Consider the following 19,861-nt stretch of genomic DNA (forward strand, 5'->3'; position numbering starts at 1 on the left):
GTCCTGCTGTGTTTGTCACTGGCTCACTGTGTGGAGTCACAGTCGTTATAGGACAGGACTGCTTCCCTGGTCCTTAGGACAGGACTGCTTCCCTGGTCCTTTCTTGGCTGTTCACCATCAGACTACTTATTCCCCGGCCTTTGACTTGCAAGTTTACTCGTGCCTAACAAGGGCATCCTTTAAGCCGAGCCTTAGAGGCCCTTGGGTCAACATCCCTCCCCCCCCCCAGACACACAAGGCCAGGCTTGCTTGAAGATAAGCTTTATGTTGCAACATTTTGTAACAATGTCTCTAGTTCTTTGATTATAAACTTGTTCTGGTTGAAAGCTAGGCTTGCAATGGCTCAGAGGAGGAAGAGAGATGTTACCTTCAGCCTGTGGTCTGATGCCCAGTCTGTGCTGCACATGGAGTTTTATCCCTAAATTTTGAGCTCTATTTCTGTGAGCCAGGAGGTTTTTTATCCCGAGAGAAATTTAGATGGTGGGCTTCCTCTGTGCCTGCTGCTTGGCCAGCAGCAAAGATAACTGTCCATTTGAGTTTTTATGAATACTCATCTGGGACTGGAGGCAGATACTCAGTGAGGAAGAGCCGTGCTGGGTGGATATGGGCACCTCAGACACACAGCATGGAGGCTGACCAGATGGACCTGCAGGTGCTGGCAAGATAGTGTCACCTCTTTGTGTCTGCTTATTGTACAGCTCCCAGCTCCTAGCTATAATCTTCATTGGTACCGTCCTTGAGATGCACATTTGTGAGGATCTGTCTGCCTATTGTGCAGGCATGAGACTGACTCTCCAAGCTGTAACCCTGGCTGTATCTCCGAAGTGAGAACTAGGCATTCTGGTGGAAGGGGTGTGGTAAGATTCTTTTGTTTGTTTTGGTGTATAACCCCTCTGAGGCTTCACCAAGCTCAAGTGTGCAGACATCCTGAGATGCAGAACCCATGGGCCAGGGACACTTCTGGTTGTGGAATAGCTGTCATCACATGGAAGATGCCCTGTCTCCTGGAACCATACACTAAATGCTGACTGAAGTGTGCCTCAACTGACCCTGAACTTCATCTCACTTTAAGATTTTTTTCCTTTGATAACTTCAATTAGAGATGCTTTTCTCTGAATCTCCTGTGGAGAGTGCATAGTGAGAAATGAGCCATCTCCAGCAATTACAACAGTCTGCAAAAGGCAGGAGACAAGCTAAGCTCTGCGACTCACTAGCCACAAACTTGGCTAAGTGATGCACTTCCAAGTCTCACAGACCGATAGGCAGGGCTTCACTTCCTGGGGAGTGGGAAGTGGGTGTGACCAGTTGTTGCTGTGCCAACCCCTCAGTGGGCTGTGGCTCTGTTGGTGAGAGGACCCTCACATGCGTGAAGTACCGTGTTTGTTGGTGGAAGAAGTACTAGTATTAGTAAAGGTGGAGGGATCCGATGACACTCCACACACTCACTTGGGTTGGAACCCCGTGGGGTCAGGATCCTGTGGGCATTTTTTTTTGTCCTGCCATCCATCTTTGTCTTTCTTTCTGGGTGTAGCTCTGAGCAGTTGGATGGGAAAGTTACTTCAAGAAGATGGAAGTGGGGTTTCCAGGTGAAGAGTCTTCCCAAGATGATGTGACCAAGTTCCTTATGATTGGATGATTTCTCTTTTGGTCTCGACAACTCTTGTGGTTTAACATGGAGGGGATCCGAGTATTCTCTAGGCTGAGGGACCATGATGAGCTCAACACCAACCTTACAGCAAAGGCCACTAGTGCTGTGCCACAGTTAAGAGCATCCACGGAGCAGCTCAGCGGCAGTCCAGTTTCATTTTGCTTTTACTGGTGGCATGAGCAAGGCAGAGATACAAGGAGCAGGCAGTCAAATGGGTATGTTCCGTGCTCAGCCTTACCCTCTTCTGGCTGGCAAGTCTTGCACCCATGAAGCAGGTGATGAGATTTGAGCCTCGGTGGGGGTGTGGAAGCAAAATGCCCTGAGCAGCTGCAGGGATCCTGGCCTCTTCCTTTGCATTTCCTTTTTATGTGGAGTATTTGGGAAAGGGAATAGCAAATGACTGGAATGGTGGGTTGGTTTACTGACCTTTGGCAAATTAGTCTATCTTTTGTGAATTATAAACTATAAAACGGTATCAAGTGATCCAGAGTAATTTGGTCTCAGATTAGCGCACTGTTGCAGCTCCATTGTTTGCTCAGCAGTGGGCAGCACTGAGTCCCCCATCACCCCCCCCCCAATGCTCCTGTACACACCCAGCACTGCTGCTCTTCCCATGCCTGTGTTCCAGGATCTCTGTGGCCTGACACATGGACTGAGGGTATAACCTGCTGCTAAGGGAGCCTAGCCCTATATTCCAGTGGGTGATCTGCCATGCCACATCCCCAAACACAACCTGTGACCTACTATGTCCCCCTTAAACTTAGTCCTATTTATCCTGTTGGCTCACCTAATTCTGTCCTCATCTGGGCATGTTAGAACTAGTTCCCAAGTCTCAGTCTTGTTCTGGGCAATGTCGGATTGTGCTGGATGGAGAGACCAGGATGGCCTTTAAAATATAACATTAAAAATCCTCAAAAAATGTAAGCTATATTTTAGACACATTTTTTCACCTTCATAAAAATAAGACAATAGGCAAAAGGCACATTTGAAGGAAATACGCTGCAAATGTGTATTGATTTCACTTCCTTAATCTTTCACCCAGTTAAATTACAACATGGCTAAGAAATAAAACTCTTTAAAACATTAAACATCTCAGATGAGAAGATGAAGGACTCACATAACTTCTGAAAAGCACCACCAACAGGGCTGGATTGGTTTCACTGAATCCAAATGTGTCAATCTATGGACAACTCATTAAAATTTTATCTTTAGAAAAAGATAATTAATGGGAAAAAAGACTCACCTGCCAGAAGTCGGCCACAGTGGCGGGAAGTGGGCCCTGGGTGGCAATGTACGCAGGATTTCGTGGGTCATGGTCCATCTGCAGGAACAAGAGAGTGGGTATAAGGCTCAGTCACAGAGACAGGAAGACACCACAGCACAGGGCAGCACAGCTCCTGCCCAGGGCTGCTAACGAACAAGGCCTGCGTAGCCAGACCCATGACCCTCAGATGAAAACAAAGGCACAAAAGCCAGGGATCCTCCAGTTGGCCAAGTCCTTCAGCCTGGCTGTCCTGTTCCTGAGAGGTGCACACAAATGAACACCAGGAACCAAGCAGAATAGAGACAGCGCCTGGCTGTATGGGGGCAACTCTGAGTGGGGTGGGGAAACAACTTCCACCCACTCCAGGATATGTGGAAGCCTGCCAGAACTGGGATTTAGTAGAGTGTGGGTAGACCTGAGCAGGGGGCCCATGCCCATTTACAGTAGGCAAGTTTGTGAGTCTTGAAAGAATAAACACATGAAGAGATGCCTGGCTAAGGAGCTCATTCATGTTGGGGGTTCATCTTCAGAGGGGCAGGTGCAGCCAGCCACCTGGCTTGGGGGTCACTGGCCTTGTTTCAGTGTATGTATGTCTGCATGTGTGTGTCAATCTGTGTGTGTCTATTAGTGTGCATATGACTGCATGTTTGTGTGTGTATAAACATGCATTTATATGCCTACAGGTATGTGTCTGTCTGTACATTTGTGTTTAATGTGTCTGTCTTTAATGTGTATGTGTGTCTTTGTGCGTGTGTATGTGTGTGCATATGTCTGTGTGTCTGTATGCATGTCTTCATATAAGTATCTGTATGTGGTCTTCATGTCTGTGTCCATGTCAGCATCTCTGTGTGTCTCTCTGTGTGTGCATTCCATCTGTGCATATCCCCATGTGTGTGATCACAAGCATTTCACAGACATGGGTCAGCCTTCTAGATATCCATTTCCATCTCCTCTCTTCCCTGACTGTGAGAGATCAAGAACGAAGAATGCTACTTGGTTTGTTGGCATGTGCCTCGCTTGCTCCCATAGTGGAAACCCAGCATCACAGACCTTGCTCACAATGGTTAACTTGAAGACTGACTGTGCAGGGGAAAAAATAAAATGAACACAAGGGCAAATATTGTGGGGTGCACTGAAAAGAAGCCTGATTAGTGGGCTTCTTCCTTGGCAACTCTACAAATAACAGGGACCCTGGGCATCACTCTCTCCAAGTTACAGAGCAGTTATGCCCTTTCTAAAGGGACACCAGAGACCAGCCCTAGGGGAGGAGACTGGGTCATTGCATGGGGATAGAAACTGGTTAAGACAGCTACCCAGTCAGACCCACCCTGTCCTTGCCAAGTCCAAAGCTGGCATCCAACACTTTGACTTTTGCATTTGATTAAAGGTGTAGAATGTGGAGTGAGGTTGTAGCTCAGTGGTAGAGCACTTGCCTAGAATGTATAAGGCCCTGAATTTTAATACCCTCTCTCTCTCTCTCTCTCTCTCTCTCTCTCTCTCTCTCTCTCTCTCACACACACACACACACACACACACACACACGAGAGAGAGAGAGAGAGAGAGAGAGAGAGAGAGAGAGAGAGAGAGAGAGGTGGGGGCCCTGCATTTAAAAATAAGTGTTGACAATTCATTTCTCGGCACAACAATAAAGGGAAAAAATGTTTTCACCATATGCTCAGTGTGGAGGCTCAGGGAGGAGTCTCAAGCCCCGGTGAGCCCAGGCACAGCTTGTGAGCACTCATAGGGATGACGGCTGTCAGCACAGAAAGGTGCTGGATGCACCTTGTAATTATGTGAGCCATAAAAGAGGGCAAGAGCACAAAGCAGCTGCTGCAAGTTATTCCAACAGAACACGGATGTGATATTGGCTGGGGTGGGGGCAGGGGAGAGCTTTCTGTGCATATAATTTCATGATTCATAATTAAAACTGGACCTCGTTTTGAGATTCATGGCATACACAATACAGGTAAAATTATGTTTCTCTCACTGAAGGCCCCAATTAAGATGTTTCAGCAGAAAAATGCTTAGCAGAAATGAGGAGTTTTGATTTTTCAAAATATGCATTGGCTGGGGGTGACAGCTATTTACAGAGACCCCTGTCTCTCCTGCAAACAGCCAGGCAGAGGAAGGGGTACCCCACCCCCTTCTCGGCTGAGATTTCTTTTGCCCATAACAACATAGACTATAGCACATTTGAAACCTGTGACATGTTCAAACTACCAATTAAACTGTTTTCGGAATGAGAGATACAAGATTAAAAGGGGAAAAAAATAAGGGCAGTGTTTTGGTAGGGCAAACGTGTCCACTTTTGTAATAGGTCTGAATTGTCATTAAAGAAAAATTCTCTAACCCCATCAAACTCGTTCAGACATCGGGCAGAGATAAAGAAAGCCAAGGGTGGTACAGGAAATATACAAGAGAAGATGTGGCCAGTGGCAGCAGACACAGGGCAGGGAGGTGATGACACACAGGTCAGGCTGCCTTCTCAGGAGGTGACTGTGCAGAACACTTTAGACCCACCAGTGTGCGGCGGCAGGAAGCCTGCCCTGGTGTGGTTCAGTCTTTGAGTAGAAGTGAGGCAAACATTTAGCTTGACACAGAAGTTTTTACCACATCTGAGTTTTCAAGGCCGGCTAACTGTGTTTGGAGGAGAGTGGCCAGTTTCTCTTTCTTTCCTTCCTTTTTCTTTTTTTTCTTCTTTCCTCTTTCTTTCTTTCTTTCTTTTTTCTTGGTTTTTGAGACAGGGTTTCTCTATATTGCTTTGGAGCCTGTCCTGGCCCTCTGTAGACCAAGCTATCCTCAAACTCACAGAGATCCACCTGCCTCTGCCTCCTGAGTGGTGGGACTAAAGGCCTGTGCCACCAACGCCCAGCGGTGGCCAGTTTCTAGAATACTTTTCTTAGTAGGGGTATCCAAGGACAGGTCTGCCTGATGGGCAGCGAACACAGTGTCCACTCACTCCAGAGTCCTCTACCCTTCAAGGCTAGCATTTCCTCCACATTGCTTCCTGCTGTTCCTTGTAGCTTCCATCCGAAGAGTATTATGCTTCCACACACAAGCTGCTAGTTATACAGCCTCCGGGGCTCTGGAAGTCAGTCCTATTGTGTGCTACAGAGTGGGGGTGTGTGGGTATGCTCATACTGGAACACCAGGGGCATGAGAGCACACACATGTCCAAACCAGCTAGTCTGAGTGCATCGGTAAATCCTTGCAATGCACTGAGGTGGATGCCATGCCTACGCTTCCTCCGTGGAGCCCCCAGTTTGCTGCTGTGAACACACTGTTTAGCTGCCAGTGGTCATCTCAGAAACTGGCAGGACAGTGGCCTCGCCAACACTGTCTCCTTAATGGGGGCTTCCTCCGGGGACCCAGCCTGCTCAGAGAGACGAGCATAACAGATAATCCCAGGAGACGGACTCATTCAAGTGACTTTAAGGAAAAGTCAGAAGGCTCTAGGATCCAAAAACACTAAGTCCAAGAGTTCTGTTTGTAGGGTATGACAAAAAGGAATGCCTGTGTTGGATCAAGCCCTTGCTGGGCTGATTCTCAGGGTGTTATCATAACATGGGGGGAAAGTCCATGTATTTCCAAATACTGGACTTGAAGAATGAGACAGTGTCTTTCTCTTAAACATGGATGGCAACTGTTTAATGTTTTTTACACTAAAGCCCTCAGTAATGCTCTAAACAAAACTGACTTTAAAAATAGAGCATCCAGCCTTCCAACTCAGAAGCCCTGAAGAGCTTAGGAGGGGGGAGAGGGGAGGAGGGAGGAGGGAGGAGGGAGGAGGGAGGAGGAGGAGGAGGAGGGAGGAGGGAGGAGGGAGGACATCCCCACTGTAGTCACTAGTGAGGAGTGTCTACTCTGCACTGGACCTGTCTGCCCCAGGCTCCAGCCCCAAATGGTCGGTTTAGGGGAGAGCACAGTGTCCTGGGTTATTCAGAGGGACTGTGTTTACTCTGGTGCTCCTGTGTCCCCTACACTCCTAACACATGCCAAGTTTCACAGAATGCTTCCTCCTCCTCCTCCTCCTCCTCCTCCTTCCTTCCTTCCTTCCTTCCTTCCTTCCTTCCTTCCTTCTCCTTCTTGGTTTATCAAGGGAGGGTTTCTCTGTGTAGCCCTGGCTGTCTTGGAAGTCTGTGTAGACCAGGAAGCCTCAAACTCAGTGATCTGCCTGCCTCTACCTCCTGAGTGCTGGGATTAAAGGCCTGTTTCAACCTGCATGACTAGCATGCTTTCTTAAAAACTAATGGAACTAGACTATCCTTCTGATGCCAGCTCTTCCCATGGGGCGGTCCTGGGCGCTAGAGCTTTGGAACCAAGAGACGTTGCTTACGGCACTTTCACACTCTGAGTAGTGATTTATTTAGCAGTGATGTATATCAAACTCATAGGCACAGATGTTTGCCTGAATATTTTCTGAAAGCCCACGAACCATCCCCCGCACTTGGCCAGTTTCTTAGGACAGCTGTCATCCTTTCCTTAGGCTCCTGACTTAAATTAGTTGAAAGCATTCAAACTGAAACATTCAAATTCCTCCAGTCACTGACACAGTAGGATGAACAACCGAGCTTGTTTCTTGGTGGCATTAGGAATCTCAGGCTGGTTCCGGGTCACACACTGAGTGCCTATTTGCAAAGTGGGTGGCCTCACTCAGTCTGGAGGCCTCGGGAGTAGCCAAGCCCCATGCTTAGAGCAAGTGATGGTTTCTCTCTCACAAGTGCTGCGTGGGATGGCAGAATCTCCATTTGCTCTCACGACCCTGATTTGAAAGCAAACTGTTCCTTATTTACTACTGGGTGACTTTCCTGAAATTTAATGAGGACTGGGCACAGATGTAATTGTCATAGTTTTATGTGGTACAGCCAGAGCCGTCTGGGTGTAATTGTAAGCTCACTGCTCATTTAGTGGCTGCTATGAGGGTCATTATCAGGGTTCCTCCAGTTATCTCAGAGAGACAGCACAATGAGTTTCTTCTGGCTCATTCTTAACATTCAAATTTAGAAGAAGAAGAAAAAAAAGAATTATAATATGAAGCAAAGAGAAAATGAAAGTTACTAGGATATTGCCTTTCCAACTGACCCTTCCGACCTACAGCTATGGACAGCAAGGCCTGGGGGAAGTCACTCTTAACATGAGCTCATGGGACTCTCCTGTCACCACCAAAGAATACCCTGTGACCACTGGTCTGTGGATGGTGTAGCTGTGAGCCACACAAACCCATGCTGAGTCAGGGCTTCAGCCTGAATCCTAGCCAGGTGTGCCAGGGTATATACTCTTGATGTTCAGACTTGGAAATGACCTCTACTTCCATTCTGGTTTCCTCATCCAGTTCTTTTCAGCAAGGAGGGATCAGGACAAGAGGAAAACCACTTCAACTGGTTTTTGAGTGGCTGTCACCTGTCAGTCAGTCTTCCATCATGACATGTAGAGCCTGAGCCTGAGCACTTGCTCAGAAGTGAGTCAGCTAGCAAGGCTTGGGCTGGAGCTTAAATGAGTCCTACAGAGAAAGATGAGTTGAGCAACCCTAACTGAGAACCACTGAGACAGATGGGCTCAGGCCTCAAAGTCCACTCCTGCCGAGGTAAAGAAGCCATCCCCAGCAATGCACACACATGTAAGTATGTAAATGTATGTGTATACATGCAATGGTCTGGTCTCAGGCAGTATAGACAAAGCTCCAGTTCTTCAGTCGGGTCATGTCTCACAAAGGCTCCCATTCACTGTGTGGGATGTGAGGTGTCAGGAAATAGGATTGGCTACACATTGCTGGAGTCTTAAAATTTCATCCAACAAGGATGGTTAGCATCTCCTAAAGGTCTGTCCAAAGCCCTTTCCTGTGACATACTGAATACATTCTCATAGTTGGCATACTATTATAGGATTTGAAGGGGGCTAGGACATGATAATCCAGGTTTGTAGCCTGGAGATGACCTGTGTATTCTCAGTCCTTGGTGTGGTGGGGACCTCATCAGAAAATGCTGTGTGCTGCAGGCCCTGTTCGGCAAATTTGAACTTCAGAACTGAAGTGAGGTTCCTGATACTTTCCTGAGTCCTTTCCAGATGTGGCAAAGGCTACATGGGTCCCAGATCTACACGGTGAAATCCTCTGAATTCTTTAGGAAGTCTCCAATCATGGTCTGTGACTCCGCACAGCTGGCTTCTTCTCTCCCAACCACAGCACCCCAGCTGCAGAGTGGAAGCCAGCCCAGCCTTCTCTGACACCCAACTTTCCAGCCCTGCCACCCATCCCACCCCACCCCTGCCCCACACACCAGTTTTCCCTCTCTTCTTGGCCAGCACTTACTTGGCTCCAGCTTTCTCTCTCCAGCCCCTCGTCTGAGGCTGGAAACAAGTGCACCCATCCATCCTATGCCTAAAGACATGCCACTAACCACTAAAGGAGTGTGACATCACAAGGAGTGGCAGAAACAGCCCCTTGTCCCCTTCCCCAGTGACCATGTACTTACGATGGGGCTGGCATTGATGTAGTCCGAGTTGCTGTGGCTGTTCTGAGACTTCAGCAGGATCCTGGAGTGGTCATCTGGAAGCAAGCCAGGAGCAGACGGTTACATTTCTGTACAGCCCTCCAACTGCTGGAATGCTAACCACCGCTTCGGTGGGCTAGGGGGTGCCTGTGTGGGCCCCATGTGCTCCAAGGCTCTCCACTTCCAGCTTTTCTCAGCTCTGGTGCACACCTTACAGTGTGGGCTTTTCTTTGTCACACTCCGTGTTTGAATCTTTGGTATAAGGGGCATGTACAGGGCGTGTGGAGAAAGACGCCAAGGGCCTCTCGTTTGGCAGAATTCGGACACCTTGACAATTTTCCTGTGTAGAGCTCAAATGCCAAGTTTATCTTCTGTATGGCATTAACTGAGCGCTGGCCTTTTGGTGACAGACAACTCTGTCCACATACGGTAAATAAACATACGCGTGAATACCAACAGGAAGGGCCGACATCCAAAATGTAAGTTGTTGATAAGTCATTAAAACCTCCGGATTACCAGAGTTTAGTTTCAAAAGGAAAGTAAAAGCCAAAGGAATTGCGATGAAACATGTCCACTGTTAAAATAAGGATGTGCCCTGGAAGAGGGGAATCTGACTGTCGTGGAAACCGGCCCCATCATGGGATCAATGATGCAACACCTTAGATAGGGGACAAACTGCCTCCTGCCTGCTGTGACCCTCTGTGCCTTCTCTCCAGAGTGTGGTCTTAGCAGAAAGGATGGGTGTGTGTGGTGTTGGGGCACATGTGAGGACAATACTGCCTAAGAGCACCAGACCCTGGGAAAGCTGCCTTTTCCTCCTTCACTGGCAAATTAAATGCTGTCACCATTTCTGATCATTGCCTGTCCCCCCCACACACACACCAGAGATTTTTCTTTGGGGAACACACAACGCCATGCCCTTTTTCCTGTGTTTGGAAGCCCTTTAAGCCTTCCTCAGATGGGCCACTTCCTGTGGAAGGTGGCTCCTAGGTACCAGAACTGCCCTGTTGAGTCAGAGAAGGCTTGAGGCCTTTGTTTTCCCACTTGCGTTTCTGTAACTTCATTTTGAGACATTTTGGCCTAACTACGTAGCTTCGACTGTTCTGGGGGCCTGCTATGTAGACCAGGCTGGCCTCAAACTCATAGAGATCCACCTGCTTCTGTCAACAATGTGTGTATGTGTGTGTGTGTGTGTGTGTGTGTGTGTGTGTGTGTGTGTGTGGTGTATGTGTCTGTGTGTGTGTGTCTTGTGTCTGTGCATGTGTGTATATGTGTATGTGTATGTGTCTGTGTGTCTGTCAGTATGTGTGCCTGTGTCTCTCTGTGTGTGTCTGTGTCTGTGTGTGTGCATTGTGTATGTGTGTGTCTGTGTCTGTGCATGTGTGTGTGTTGTGTGTGTGTGGTGTATGTGTCTGTGTGTGTGTGTTGTGTCTGTGCATGTGTGTATATGTGTATGTGTCTGTGTGTTTGTCAGTATGTGTGCCTGTGTCTCTGTGTGTGTGTCTGTGTCTGTGTGTGTGCATGTGTGTGTGTGTGTCTGTGTCTGTGCATGTGTGGTATGTGTGTGGTGTGTGTATGGGTGAACCTGTACCACAATCCATGTGTGGGGTCAGAATACAGCTTCCTAGAGTTGGGTTCTCTCCTTCTACCTTTAATGTGGGTAGATTCTGGGAACTGAACTCAGGTCATCAAGCTTCCATAGCAAGCATTTTACCTACTAAGCCATCTTTCTGGCCTTTAAATTCATTTTTTTAAAAAAAATGTGTAATTATGTGGGTTTATGCATGGGTATGTGCACATATGAAGACAGGCACCCACAGAAGCCAGTGGTGTCTGATTCCCCCTTGGAGCTGGAGTTATAGGTGGCTGTGAACTGCCCAAAGTGGGTGCAAAAACTAAACTTGGAAGAGCAGTGTACACTCTAAACTACCAAACTAGCTCTCCAGGCTTCATTTTCTTTATTGTTTTTTTTTTTTCTTAGACAAGATCTCCTATGGCACAGGCTATCCTCCAATTCACTGTGTAGTCAGTGATGACCTTCAATATCTAATCCCTCTGCTACCACATCTCCAGGGCTAGGATTATAGGCACCATCACACTGGATTCATGCCGTGCTGAGGATCAGACCCATGGCCGAGTACGTGCTGGGCACCCATGATATGAACTGAGCTACATAATTAAAATTGCAGTATCAACACAAGAACTGGGGCTGGAGAGAGGGCTCAGTCGTTTACCAGTGCATGCCGCTCTTGCAGACAACCTCTGTTGGGTTCCTAGCACCCATACCAGTGGGCCGCAAGGCCTGTAATGCCATCTCCTGGGGGATCTGATGCCCTCTTCTGGCCTCTTTGGGAATCTGCACTTGTGCACACACTCACACCCAGGCACACATACAAGTGTGTGATTAAAAACAGCCACCACTGTGTTCTAGGGTTGGGGAAGTTAAGGGACTTATATCAGGTTGAACTGGGAAAGCGTGACCTTCTGGGGCTCTCGGCAACAGATACGCTCCAGGCCAGGGGTCCTGTCAGAGTGTGGATGATAAAATAATCTCACAGACTGGATGGATGGCTCCTTCCTGCATAACAGTACTTGAAAGTATAAACCGGCAGCATCAGGAAACTGAAATAGACCTCTCTTTCCTGACTCCAAGTTACCAGCATAAGTTTTTGTTAAGGAGTATTCTTTTTTTTTTTTTTGAGAGGGTTTCTTTGTGCAATAGTCCCGGCTGTCCTGGAATTCCCTTTGTAGACCAGGCTGGCACTGAACTCAGAGATCCATCTGCCTCTGCCTCCCGAGTGCTGGAAGTAAAGGCGTATGCCATCTCCACCTGGCTAAGGAATATTCTTAATTTTTCCAGTATTCTATATTTTCACACATACTAGAAAAAGAAGACGTGTACTACCTTCAAGTTGGTGTGGTGGCCCGTTGAACTGACTCTGTGATAGAGCCATGTTCCTAGCTGCTTCCAGAGTGTTCCAGAGGGCACCTGGAAACCTGACTTACTGTAAATGTTCTCAACACACCATCTTTAGCTCTGTGCTGCTTGCAGCTGGGGGCGTCTCTTGAGAAACATTTATAAACAACTGGGGCTGATGCAGGAGAGAAAAAGGAAAAAGACAGATCATAGCCCATGGTTTCCTGGCTCCCATGTTGTATGCTCAGTAAGTGGTGAATGTTCCTAGTGGAATTTCTGGGTTGTGCTGGGGAGGCCTGAGAGTGACTGTGGCTTCTTCCAAAGGTCCAGCATGGCCCAGACAGGGTAGCCATGTGCCTGGGCTTAGCAGGTAGCTGCAGCTGGACTTATCAGAAAGCCATGAAAATATCCGCAACATTTGGAGGCTTGAGGAAAGAAAGATCTATAGTCTACATAGGAAGAGAGAGGTCTGTCATGGAGGCTGTGGCCTACTACTGTACAGCAGGGTCTTCTTTATCAGAGCGTCAATCAAGGAGAGGCCTTTCTCCCCTCAGACAGTGTATTTGGTTTTGTACTGTAACATTTTGCTTTTAAACTTAGGCTATTTCGTTTTTAACATTGGCCCACTTTGGAACATGCATTTGAAAACACACGGGGCCACCCTGGAAGGGCTAGGACACCATAGGCCAGCAGGGATATGCCCAGTGGTAAGTCAGTAGCAAATCTCCTACCTAATTTGTGGTTTTCTTTCCCTGTTTGTACTTCTAAAGCAATGCTATAGGAGCCAGCAAGAAGAAAGTACACAGTGTTATGAGTGTCAAAGATAGGATTCCTGAACTGCAAGGCTTAGCAGTTCAGGGTTCCAACAGGGGGCAGAGAGGCCTATGACATCAGTCGATACATGTGAGGCCAACTGCAAGTTTCAGTGAAGCCAGGGTGGCTATGAGCAGGCAGCTAGTCCACCCCATTCTCTGCCTTATGGAAGTTGCTTCTTTCTGTTCCCAGGGCAACACACAGATGGCAGAATGGCTGCACACACAGGCCAAGAACTGACAGCATCCTTGAGCCATTTCAGTTAACCAGTGGGCATGTATTACAAACTCAGTTTGAGAACTCAGAAGCCAGGAACATCTCACTTTCTGCATCTGGTCCTATCATTGTGGGAACTATTTTCTTTCAAATGAGATCCACAATCTTATTACCTGGGAGGAAAGGTTAGGAACATTTATGGAGCATACTGTTGATCAAATCTACCACACACCACCCTCTTCTGGCTCAGCCAGTATCTGTCATACATCATTACCTTGTTTGGGAATATTCCACATTTCCACATTTTTACATACACATCTTTAATTACCTGGAGCCCAGCACTACATATTAAACATATATATATATATATATATATATATATATATATTATATACACATATACATATACATACATATATACGTAATACACACACACACATACATATGGTTTTTTAACACAGGGTTTTCTGTGTGGCTGTGACTGTCCTGGAACTCACTCTCTAGACCAGACTGACCTTGAACTCACAGAGATTTGCCTGCTTCTGCATCCTGAGCACTGGGATTAAAAGTGTACGCCACCACCACCTGGCACCAGAGCTATATTCTTACCTCACATTGAAGAATTAGAGGCCCAGGAAGATCAGACAGTGTTCTTGACCATCTCAAAGAAAACAGCTTCAAATCTAAGCCCTGCTGTTTGTTAGCTAGCCTGGAGTGTTTGGATAAATTACTCAACATTTTAGAGGATTGGACTAGTCTTTCAAAATATAAGGTGAAAGGATTCAGGCATTATGCTGGCCTGCCCCTGTTACCTGGCAGAATGCACTCAGGCAGTAGTGTGGTCAGCCCAGGGTTCCATGAGTACTAGTCAGCACGCAGGTGTAAAGGACCCCTTTAAAAGACTTACACTCCCTTACCCTCTTCCTGTCTTGCTTCTCTCACCCCCTTTTTTCCCCCTCTCACTCTCCCCACTTGTAATAAACTCCATGGTTAATGTATCTCCTGTTTCCTGTTCTATCACGCTGGTTCCATCTCTCACTTCTTAAACTTAAACAAAAGAACAACATAAGGTTTAATATCTAATTACAGGACTGTTGTGATAAATGGTGTCTATCACTGGAACACAGTGAGGAGTTCAGGAATAGGTTTAAGACTACAGATGGACCCACAGATGGAGAGGCAGTCCACTGAGTTAGCAAAATGTGTGTAGAGACCACTGTCACCTCAGTAAATACAAAATGACTCAAAGATGCCAACATAAACAAGTTCCAGGATCTCAAAGGCAAAAAGCCCAGGAGGATAGTCATCCAGGAACACTCTGGAGGTCTCTGAAGTTTCATCCTTAGTGGATGTGGGATCTAGAATCTTGGTAAATTTAGAAGATGCATGGAAGCCGTCTTTGGTTAGCATGCCATCTTCTAGCATAGACCTCCGAGGAAGGTGGGTCCTGCGACTCCTGGTACTGCTACTTATGCAGTGGTCTGAGCAAGTTGCAACGTGTAGCCAGTCACCTCCCTCTCACGGGTACATGCTGATTGTCTCTTGATGCTTCTCCTGCCTCCGTGGAGCTCATCCTTCCACGATCCTCAAGCCTCCGTGGTCCTCCGTTTGCCATCCCTCCCCAAGTTTTCCCCTTCATGCTCATCACATTTCCATGTGCTCATCTGGTCTCCATGTTCCTCTCAGTTTCTCATCCCTCCATGTGTCTCAGACCTCCACAGTGATCATCCTCTGCCCCACTCCTTTGCCCATGTCACCCACGTTCCTGTTCCTCTCTCCTTATAGTTCAATCCTGCGAACGGCCTTCATGACCATAGCTTCCTTCCCTAATCTCACAGGTCCACTGACAGCTGATAAACAACAATTATTACCTACTGCCCTCAGTAAACCAGACACATCAGTGCTGCACCCCCAAGTTCCCAGTGAGGGAGGGGTTACAAACATGCAGAGATGACTGTGTTCAGACCTACTGTAGCTAAGCCAAAGAATGCCTTGTTACAAGTGTTTGCGCCAGTACTCTGAGAAGCCAGATGGAAGTCTCTGAAGATCTAAAAACAGAAAGCCATAGCGTGGCGTGCTTTTCTTGTTGCTGTGACAAAGTACAAGATGCAGCAACTTATAATTTTGGTTGACAGCCTAGCCCTTAATGGCTGAGCCATCTCTCCAGCCCAAGATGCAGCAACTTAAGGAGCAATTTAACATATTACTACCGCCCATCATGCTGGGGGAGACATGGTAGCTAGTGGACTGCTGATCCTCTGCTAGCTTTTTCCTTTTATTTGGTTGGGTATAACAGCCCATGGGATGGTACCATAGACATTTGGGTTGAATCTTTCTTCTTTAGTTAAGGTTAAATTATTTTTTAATGTAGGTATGTGGGTACAGGTATTAATACCTACATGTATGTAAAAATACATGCATCACATGCTTTCCCAGTACCTGTGGAGGTCAGAAAAGAGCAGGGGATCTTCTGGAACTGGAGTTATGGGTGATTGTGAGCCACCATGTGAATGTTGGGGACTGAACCTGGATCCTCTGCAAGTGCTCTAACCACTGAGCCCTTTCTCCAGCCCCCAGTTAAGGCTTTGTGAAGTACTCTCAGACACACGCAGAAATGTGTTTCCGTTGTGATTACAAAAGTAGCCATGTTGATAATTAACATTAAATACCCCCAGGGGCTGGAGAGATAGCTCAGAGGTTAAGAGCATTGGTTACTCTTTCAGAGGTCTGGGTTTGATTCTCGGCACTATAACTGTCCAGGAGATCCAATGCCCTCTACTGGTCTCTGAGGGCACCAGGCACATATATGGTACACAGACATATGTGCAGGCGAAACACCCATAAGCCTATCATAAAAATAAATCTTAAAAATAAAAGATCAACCCCTTAGAACTCAACCTCTTGACACTCAGATGTGTTGCTTTGAGTCACCGAGTTTCATCCTTACCCTCTGAAGTCTCATGCTCATCTTTTGATGCAAAATACAGTCAGTCCAGCTCTGAAAGTCCCCATAGTGTTCACCGTTCCAACACTATTCAAAAATGCAAAGCCTGAAGTTTCTCCTGAGACCCCCCAGATGGTTTCAACTAGAAACCCCCACCCCTGTCAGATCAAAGTTCGGGGCTTCCAATCTATAATGGCACAGAATAAATATCCCTGTTCACAAAGGGAGCAATGAGATGGTAGCAAGGAAAGAGGCGCAAATCTGAAGCCAACAGACAAAACACCAAACTTGTGCAGTGTCTGGCATCTGTGGCTTGCGATGGAAATCACCTGAACCCCCACAGCCTTAGTTAGCTCCAGGACACCAGTCTGCAGCAAATGCATGTGTCTCTCTTGGGGTGGCCCTGCTCTGTGCCTTCAGCCTTTCTTAGTGGTAACCCCACCATTCGGTTCTGGTATTTTCAATGATGCAACTTAGACTTTGCCTTCCCTGCTTCCTGCAATGGCCTTCCAAAGCCTTTTTTTTTTTTTTTTTTTTTTTTTTTAATAGCGTATGACCCTGACATGCTTAGCCTGAGGAGCTTTCTGGAACCTTGCTATCAACCCACATGATCCCTTAGTTCTTGCATCTTTTGTGCCTGCCACCTTGTCAACAACTTTAAATCCATTTGTTTTCCTTACCAAAGGTACATTTTCATCTTTCTGCTCTGCTTGTTGCTCCTCCCCCGACACCCTGTAGACCTGGGTGAGAACAGTGAGCAGTTAGCCTATGCCACAGCCTGAGTGCTGTACTGACTTGATTATTTCTTCTCTCACACTACTTGGCTCGTAACTCAGCCTCACTCAGATTTTCAGGACACGGGCAGAATGTAGACTTTACCAGACTGGGGGATGTCTCTGGGGTTGGCTCCCTGAGTTCTGCTCAGGCCAAGTCATGCTGAGGAGTTGAACTTCTACACCGGTGGTGTGGGTGGCAAAACCTGTATGCAGGTGAAATCCCATAGGGGTGGGAACCCAGTTATACTGTATGCTCTGCTCTCCGCCTACGCCACCATTTGCTGGCCCCTGAGAGGCTGCTCTCTTGCATTTTGCAAAACCTACAGGGATGCTTGTGAAACAGACTTAATAAAGGTGAGCAGCGATGTGAACGGCTCAGTTCTTGATACCATAGGTCCTCACTGGCCTCATAAACCTCATTGCTCTCATCATTCAGGTCTTCCAAATTCCCACTAGAACGGCCCATTGAACTCTTCTTACTGGCAGTATTCGAGGGCTTTTCTAGCTCAAAGTTTCACATTCTGCTACATTTCTCTCGAGCGAACACTTTCCAAAAGCCTAAGGATCAATTGCCAGGTCTGTCATAGCAGTGGCCCCCACTTCATGGCAAAACATTTTCTATACTCATTACTTCTGTTGCTGTCGTGGGGAAATATCTGGCAAGAGTGACTTAAGGGTTTGTTTCGGCACACAGTTTGAGGGTACAGTTCATCATGGTAGAGGCAGCGTGGGAGCAAGACATGAGGTGATGGGTCACATGGCGTCCATAGCCAGGAAACAGAGAGAGTTGAACACTGGCTCAGTTCACTTCCTCCTTTGTCTTGAGTCTGGGACCCCAGGTCGTGAGGAGAAACTCACTACATTAGGGGTGGGTCTTTCCTATGTAAGTTAAACCTCTTCATAGAACCCCCCCCAAAAAAAAGTGTTTCCATAGTGATTCTAAATTCAGTTAAAAATGATGATTAATTACCACAGGTATCATTTTCAGAAATCCCTCCTACATGCCAAGATGGTCCTACTTGGAGACCTACCTAGTGCTAATGTTCCCTGGCAAGCTGTCAAACCTACTGAGGCCTGGGTTTGGCTTCCTTGAACCACAGAGGCCCCACAGAGGTGACAGTGGCCTGTGACGCAGCAGTCACCAGTCTTGGTCTATGAATGTCATTTCCTCCTTTAAAAAAAAATTTATTTATTGTGTGTTACTGTGTAAAAACTTTGTTTTCTATGTGTATGTGAGAGTGCCTGCTTGTATGTATGTGCTACTATGAAAAGGCCTGGTGCCTTTGGAGGTCAGAAGAGAGGAATGGCTTCCCTGGCAATGGAATAACAGATGTTGATCTGCCATGTGGGTGCTGGGAACCAAACCCAAGTCCTCTATGTAAGAGCAGCAAGTGGTCTTTACCATCTCTTCAACCCCAGATCTCATTTATTAAGGCTGTTTTATAAGCATCCTTGTGAATTTTCAAGATGCAAGACAGCAAGACTCCTGGGCCAGTAAATTGTGGTATAGGTAGAGTATAAAGCTGGCAGAACAGTTGGATTCCCACCAATTAGGGATTTCACCTTTATACCAATTTTGCTTCCCGAATTGGTGTAGAAGTGATGGGGGAATGTCCTTCTGTATATATGTTTCTCTTACTGGTTGATGAATAAAACACTGTTTGGCCAATAGCCAATAGAGGCAGGAAGATAAGTGGGACTAGGAGACAAAGAGAATTCTAGGAAAGTTAGGGTGCCATGTAGCCACCAAAGGAGAAAGAGGCCTGGACATTCTCCAGTAAGCCAAGACCACGTGGAAATACATAGACTAATAGAAATGGGTTAATAATTAAGACAGGGTTAGTCAAAAAGAAGCCCTAGCCAATGGCCAAAAGATTTATAATTAATATATATCTCTGCATGTGTTTATTTGGGGCTGAAAGGTGGCTGTGGGACCAGGCAGGACAAGAAAACTCCAGCAGCATAGAAGTTTAACTCCTCAGCATGATTTGGCATGAGCAGAAACATGGGGTGGGTTTGGACATAGATTACCACAGGACCAATGCCATGTAGATAGGAAGATGGCTCTTGGTAGGCAAGGAGAGCTTTGGTGACACCCTGTCCTTGGATTTCAGCCACCAGAGCTGTGAGGCTGTGGTGTCCTACTGTTTAAGCTGTGGGGCTTCATTGCTCTATTCCCAGGGCCTGATGGTGGTGTGCCATGGATGCGGTGCTTGCTTCTAGCCCCACTGAATTCTCAGTCAAGGCATTCAACCTCCTTCAGGTCTTAGCTTTTATATCTCTTACTGAAGTGGCTACAGGGACCTTCCTGCAGGGTTCTGTGAGGTCAGCTGACAGAATAGGGGCTATCCTCATTGGCTTGTCACAGAGGGCTTGGGGAGGACCTTGGTGCCAGAGTGAGGGGCACCAGTTGAGGTCTCTCCTAGATGCACAGGGTGGGGAATCACTCACAGTTTGGGTTCACTTGGTTATACATTCTCTGAATGACCTAACAGAAGCATACAGAAGCAAGTCAGGCAGGAACATGCCATCTGTCTGTGAGGTCTTCCCACCAGGTCCTTTGCCCCACATGTGGGTTGTGACTCAGCTCTGCACAAGGACACACGATCCACCGTTAGCAAAACACACCAACCTTGAAGGAGCTTAAGCTTGAAGTGGGTCAAGAACAAACATCTTTAAAAACCACACTTTTATGGTCTGCAGCGATGTCTCTGTTGGCAAAGCACTTGCCTGATGGGGGATATTCTTTTGCATATGTGTTTCTCTGATTGGTTGATGAATAAAACACTGACTGG

At 47.0% G+C, this 19,861-nt stretch overlaps 1 protein-coding gene across 1 annotated transcript in view; it reads right to left on the minus strand.

The window, feature by feature from the left end:
• The window catches only part of Ptprn2 (protein tyrosine phosphatase receptor type N2), a 680,302-nt gene that overhangs the window by 39,751 nt on the left and 620,690 nt on the right, over positions 1–19,861 (minus strand). Inside the window, exons 15-16 of the mRNA XM_027417041.2 lie at positions 9,383–9,456; positions 2,892–2,969 (exon numbers count right to left, since the gene is read on the minus strand). Of these exons, the coding sequence (XP_027272842.1) occupies positions 2,892–2,969; positions 9,383–9,456 (152 nt within the window). The remainder of the gene's footprint in view (positions 1–2,891; positions 2,970–9,382; positions 9,457–19,861) is intronic.

The sequence above is a fragment of the Cricetulus griseus genome, chromosome 5 (assembly GCF_003668045.3).
Source record: "Cricetulus griseus strain 17A/GY chromosome 5, alternate assembly CriGri-PICRH-1.0, whole genome shotgun sequence".
Lineage (NCBI taxonomy): Eukaryota > Metazoa > Chordata > Mammalia > Rodentia > Cricetidae > Cricetulus > Cricetulus griseus.